The 6,826-nt window shown below is 31.7% G+C and overlaps 1 protein-coding gene across 1 annotated transcript in view; it reads right to left on the bottom strand.

The window, feature by feature from the left end:
* Window positions 1–316: 316 nt before the first annotated feature.
* The window catches only part of LOC106457843 (nose resistant to fluoxetine protein 6-like), an 85,810-nt gene continuing 79,300 nt past the window's right edge, over window positions 317–6,826 (bottom strand). The window contains exons 17-18 of the mRNA XM_022383892.1: window positions 1,944–2,170; window positions 317–340 (exon numbers count right to left, since the gene is read on the bottom strand). Coding sequence (XP_022239600.1) covers window positions 317–340; window positions 1,944–2,170 — 251 coding nt within the window. The remainder of the gene's footprint in view (window positions 341–1,943; window positions 2,171–6,826) is intronic.

Below are 6,826 nucleotides of genomic sequence, written 5' to 3'. Positions count from 1 at the left end.
AACTTTGTGCTTAATTACAAACAAACAAATAATATGCTTATTAATACATAAGTATGCATTAAGCTGTTGAATTATGACAAAATTAGAAACAAGATCATTTCAAATATAAGACTTTCAAAATAAATTCATGTGAGTATACCAAACAGTATAATAATTCAACTATAGGGTTATCTTGTCCAGGTGTATAAGGATAACTCTAAACTAACGTATTGTAGTCACTTGAACCTGTTACTTATATCTCTATCTTCAACTCTTTGAAGTAGTCTCACTAAAAAATTGCTAGTAAATAAAATAATATTTAAATTTAAATCAAAATTCAAAATTTATCAATCTGACTAGACTAAAACACAGACAAAAAATTTAAAATCTTAATAAAATACTATCACATTACCATAATTTTGGAAAGCTTTTGCCTTTTGAGAAAAACCGTTAATAAACAAATGTTGAATGATTAAATTTGTTTGTTTATAGTTAAGCACAAAGCTACACAATGGGCTATCTGTGCTCTGCCCACCACGGGTATCGAAACCCGGTTTCTAGCGTTGTAAGTGCACAGACATACCGTTGTACCACTGGGGGGCCATGATTAAAGATGGGGAAGCAAAAAAATGATTAAGACTATTTGATTCAACTAGGTATCACACTTGATAATTGATACTTATTTATTACATTTCTCTAAATTAGCCATTGTTTAAGCCTAGTTGGTCTATTGAGGTATCACACTTGATCATTGATACTTATTTATTACATTTCTCTAAATGAGCCATTGTTTAAGCCTAGTTGGTCTATTGAGGTATCACACTTGATCATTGATACTTATTTATTACATTTCTCTAAATTGAGCCATTGTTTAAGCCTAGTTGGTCAGTAGAGTAGGAAGAGTGGGGTCCGGGTCCATCCTTTCAAGCTGTTACAATAAACATTCATCAAAATTAGGAAAAATCACCCTCGGGATATAAAACTTACTTAAAAAATGACTTGATTAAGAAAATCCCTCTCGGGATATAAAACTTACTTTAAAAAATGACTTGATTAGGAAAATCTTCCTCTGGATATAAAACTTACTTCAAAAAATGACTTGATTAGGAAAATTATCCTCGGGATATAAAACTTACTTAAAAAAATGACTTACACCAACTCCTCAGCGATAAGCTGTTCAGGGTCTTGCCAGTTGTGAGGTACACCAACTCCTCAGTGATAAGTTGTTCAGGGTCTTGCAGATTTTGAGGCACCAATCCCTCAGCATATGCACATATAATATTGTCATGTTACATTTAGGCCCAAAAGTACCTGGATTGTTTATTGGAAAATTAAATGACATGGGAGTAATTACGTGAATTCCGTGTAAGCTAAGTTTTTTGTATGTGTTTGTTTGGTCTTTGTTAAAACACATTTCATATCTATCTTGAAGATGTTTAAAGAGCTGAGCAGATCCGCCCACTTCTTCTACTATTTCAACTATATATTTGGTGTCTGTGTACCGTCCACGTGTAACAAAGAGGACGTTGGAGAACTAGTCAAAAATGGTAAGTAAACAATTTAAGAAAATATCACAAAAGGTTGAGCAAGTGATTTTTTGAAGTAAGTTTTATATCCCGAGGGTGATTTTCCTAATCACACCAACTCCTCAGCGATAAGCTGTTCAGGGTCTTGCAAATTGTGAGGTACACCTCCTCCTCAGCGATAAGCTATTCAGGGTCTTCCCAGTTGTGAGGTACACTAACCCCTCAGAGATAAGCTGTTCAGGGTCTTGCAAAGTTGTGAGGTGCCTTCTCATTTAGCATGAAATAAGGCACATTACCAAAATTAGTGTAATCCAAGTTTCACCAATGGCTCAGCAGGAAGCAGAAACACAAACATGATTTAATTTATATCAAAAAGAAACAAATAATTAATATATATATATATATACCTTGTTTAGTTTTACATATTTTGCTACTTACACTTGAATCAAACATCGAGTCGTTAATAACGAAAGTCTTAGCCGAAACCCTCTTCGGTTTTTCAGGAAGTAACAGTTTTCCTTCAATCAGACAGTATTTCCCTCGAAACGCTTCTTTGTCTTCATTCCTGTTTAGCACTTTTATGTTTAAACATTCGTCATAAGCTCCTAAAGCCATGATAGTCCCTTCTAAGAAACCGCTTGGCATCTTCGCCGTGGAGTCGATCACTAGAAAAGGAATGAACCAAAACAATAAAGATTCAAAATGCTCAGAGTGCGTGTATTGCTATTAGTATCAAAAATGTAATAAGATTTGTCGTATTGTTCCTTTGTAGTCCTAGTGAAACCATAAATCAAAGTTAGTGATAAATGTTTTGGTGAATATTTTATCATCTGAAGAGGTATCCTTAACAGAATATAAGTTTGTTTTTTTAAATTTTATTTCAACTGTAAATCTAAGTAAAACTAGCCTAGATTAGGTACTGGTTGTCAAATCTCCAGATAAGTATTATTTTATGCTGTGGTGTATAACACGAATGTTCGTTATGTTCGTTAATACTATTGTGAAACATTATGTTTAGATAAGGTGATCTCTCTTGATGCTATTAAGTGACTTTTGTTTTCAATGGTGAAAATAAGTCACTTTAAGCTTATGGTCAACTTAGTAATGAACTACGTTTTGGCTACATTACATTGGGATTCCTAGTTAAGGGGAAATGTTAGGAGGGAAACTGAGACCATCAAAGAGATATGTGCTCTAATATTATAAGAAGACCAAAATTAACAAGAAAATGAAACTTATTTATTATTATTGTTATTATAAAGTATTAGTATTAGGCTTATTATATTTTTAACACTACGTTCTTTATCTAGTCCCTTGGGGATTTTCAAGAATAAGAAGTGTGTGTATAATAATAGTATTTCAATCACACTGTGTTCGCCATATCGATTGCCGACGACGCGTTTTTCTCAATCCAGAGTTCATCGGACCGGCCGTGTCACAACAAATACTATTTATATAAGCCATTCGTTAGAACAACAATTGTTATAAATTTTACCTGTGACAACATAACACTGAACATTTTTGTAAAGAAAGATGGATCGTCACTTATTATTCCATTGAGTTGAGCAATTCAGTTCAGTTTTATCTACAAATCTCATGTAAACTGTAAAAATATTAAAAACTGACTATAGTGGGATAAAGAAATTAAAATGAGCATAAACATACAACATTGTCACAGGAAAAGATCTTAATATGTGTGTTCGTGGATGGGGAGGGCTAAAGGGTGGAATGTTCAATGCGCGATTTTTTGGAGGGGGGGATATAACGGATTCAATAGAAATCAAAAGTCGAATCATACATAGAACTAGAATATCATTTACTAAGATATACGTGCAAGTGTAAAACGAAACCATTACCTTTTCAAGTCTTAATGCAGTACGACAACAGAAAATCTTAATATTCATATTTCAGATACGCTTCTTGACATTAATAAAAATATATCAAACTACTCGAAGTATGTTTGTTTTTATTTTTCTAGAAACAAAATGTCTGACGCACCAGCGGTATATCCTCTAAAATTTTAATTTACAAGCGCGTGATTAGATCCTATTCGTTGTTAAGGTTATAATAATACATACCTCAGATCCTTTTTATGTAACACATGACTTTCTATACCTATGCATAACTGTTTCCCTGTATCATATTTCCTCGTACCTTGCTAATGAATGTCGCCAATAGAATGATAAAAAAATTAATGAAAGGTTCGACGTTGATAAAGTCGATAGCGAGTTTTTCTGTAGCTTAACTAGCTTATTATCATCTGACGAAAGGAAGTCGATATTATTAAAAACAACCAACTTTGCTACACTGATAAAAACATGATTATTACTTTTTTTACATAATAATTTTAGGTTAGTCTACACTTTAGAAATAGAGCTTACAGAATTTTAAGAGTTATCTCTCATTCTTTCTAAATCTTCACACATTTCGCTAAAGTTTTTTATCTAAATCTTTACAAACTTCGCCACTAGTTTTTTTTTTATCTAAATCTTCATACACTTCGCTATAGTTTTTTAAGTATTGCAGAAAAGACTGGAGAGCTTCTGTCATTTAGTTAGAGATTTAGAATCTGATCTAGTGCTATCGATAAAATAAGTTTTCCTGTTACTGCTCTATCAAAGCTAAAAGTTCTGTGAATTTGGGTGCATGGGCCGTTGTTCCAATAACGCGCTCTTAATATTAGGGGTTATGAGTGCGCTGTAAGGGTGACGATCAAAACCCACTATTCGGTTAGCTAAAAGTAGCCAAAGAATCTGGGTGCTGTTGACTAACTATCTTTCCTCTAATCTATTATTTCAAAATTACGGACAGCTATTGGCAGATAGACCTTTATGTAGTTTTTCGCTAAAATTACAAATTTTAAATTTGAGTTTTAACAAAATTGTTTTCCTGTAAAAAAAAAGAAAAAAAAGAGCAAAACGATATTAAGAACGTGTTTACTTTAGAGATAACCCAATTACAACATATTATATTGGTTTAATTGTTCCTGTGAAAGTTAAAGACCCTCGCAGAACATTATTTGTGGTAAAATTAAAAAACAAGAACAAAAACATCTTACAAATACGTTGAGGTTTCTGGATCGGTAAAATATATCGTTTTGAATTAAATGTTCTTATTTAACCACTTTAACCGTTATCAAATTACCTAAAAGATACACTTTGAAATTTCCTGAATACGTATTGTAGAAGGAACTACTTTGGATTATCCAGGATTAATACTTCGTTTTCTTTGGACATAGCCAGAACCAAAAATAAATACGTGAACCAACCAGATCTAATGCAGAAAAATATATGAGTTGAATCGATATACAAACCAAAGTTAACATACGAAGACCATAGCTAAACGTGTAAAATAGTGTGCAAGTAAGAATTTGCTGAAACATCTGTAAATTAATACACAAGCCACAAATATGGGGAATATATATTTGAATCAGTACATGGGCCAGAGTGCATAGAATAAGAACGAAAAAAAAATCCAAATCTCTTAAAAAATATAAGGAAGCCAAATCATTTCTTTGAAACATAATAATACCTAAATCTGACAGAGAAAAAAAACTCAAAATTTTGATTTTGTAAAAGGTGTAGAGAAAAAACAGAAAAAAAATCCATAAACAAATATGTGAGCTTAGAGTATACAAACAAATATCAAAACCAAAATTTTCAAAAAAAAGATTTAAACGAGATTTTCCAAATCTAAATCTCTCAAAGATAACTCGAAACCGAACAAAAATACCAAAACTGTAAACAGTTACAAAGTGATAATCTAAATACAAAAACAATAAAACCTGACAGGTAGAAATCAGAAATAAACAAAAAAGAAAAAAAAAGAGAGAGAACCCTGGTAGTAGTTAGATTATTTAGTCTGTCTTACATTGCTATGTCCCCTGGTGGGGTAGCGGTAAATTTATGGACTTACAATGGTAAAATCCGAGGTTCGATTCCCTGTGATAGATACAGCAGATAGCCCATTGTCGCTTTGCCCCAAGACAAACAATCCATTGTTTATTTAGTGGCTGTAATGTAGGTATTGTCTAAAATTAACCTGGTTAGTTTTTTAATTACAAAAGTCCTTGTCTTAAGTATGTGGAGTTGGATAAATCGTATTCACTCAATAAATTAAAAATTTAAGTTCACAGAAAACACACTCGTATATAACTTGAGCAATTAGTTCTTATTAGCATTTATAGTTACCGACGATTTTTACTCACCAAATGTAACTGTTGTTGGTATATTAAGTTTAATCTGATTCTTCTACAAATGTGTAGTCGTTCGTTATTAAAATCTGAATTTGTTTTGCAAAATGAGGTTTTTTATTCAACCAAAAGAAATGGGTTTGAAGTCAAAAACGACCTCTATATTGCCAAAATTAAATACATTCTTAACTGTCACCAGTATACATATTTGGTTGACGAACTACGGTCATTTCTGGATTACAATGTGCAAATAGGTGATAACAAACTGGAATTGATATTTTAGAAAATGTGTTTGTACAGAAACAGTGACTTATGGGGAACAAAAGATAAACTTGAAACGCTATAATTATACATCTATGAATAGAGATCCGTAATAGACAAATTAAAAGAAATAAATCAATCAATTATTAAGTGTACCATGATTTTTATTTTATTATTTTAATCATCATTAATAGATGAATTACGTATAACTCTTAGTTGGAGGTATATTTGCCTCGAATATCTTAAATATACGTACCCCTTACAAGAATAATCTTCAGCTTATTGTGTATTTCAAGAAATCATAATGAAAAGTGTGTTACTTCTGGTTTTAAAAAGGCAAAACTGAAATTAACCCAAAACGCTTATGTTCACGGGTGCACCTAATGTACTTAGAAAATCTTGATAAAAAGAAACAACACATCAACTTATGCTTCTAATACTGGAGTTGATCTCACAGTAAAATGTTTTTACCCACTTTCATCTGTCTTATTTCAAGTTTGAATCGCCTTGTATTTTTTTGCTACGCTGTTAGGTTGTGGATGTATATATATAACATATAAAAATACATTAAGATTTATATCCTTAAGGTTTTTTAAAATTCAAAACACTAAACATATTATTGTGATTATTCGAATCTATTTTGAACTTTAACAAACCGAGATATTTTGTATTCTCTCTTTAAATATAACAGACTTTAAATCATACAATAGAGAATCTTCATTAAAAGGAAACGACTCCCATTCATATGCTGTTTTTACTCTATATTTACTTTAAGTGTTTTCCTTTGTTAATGGTTGGATTATATCTGTACCTGTAAAGGAAATAACCTGGACTAACTGGATTATATCTTTACCTGAGAAGGAAATAA

The sequence above is a fragment of the Limulus polyphemus genome, unplaced genomic scaffold (genome assembly GCF_000517525.1).
Source record: "Limulus polyphemus unplaced genomic scaffold, Limulus_polyphemus-2.1.2 Scaffold381, whole genome shotgun sequence".
Classification (NCBI taxonomy): domain Eukaryota; kingdom Metazoa; phylum Arthropoda; class Merostomata; order Xiphosura; family Limulidae; genus Limulus; species Limulus polyphemus.
The sequence above is the reverse complement of the archived record's forward strand: the minus strand, read 5'-3'. Positions and strand labels throughout refer to the sequence as shown.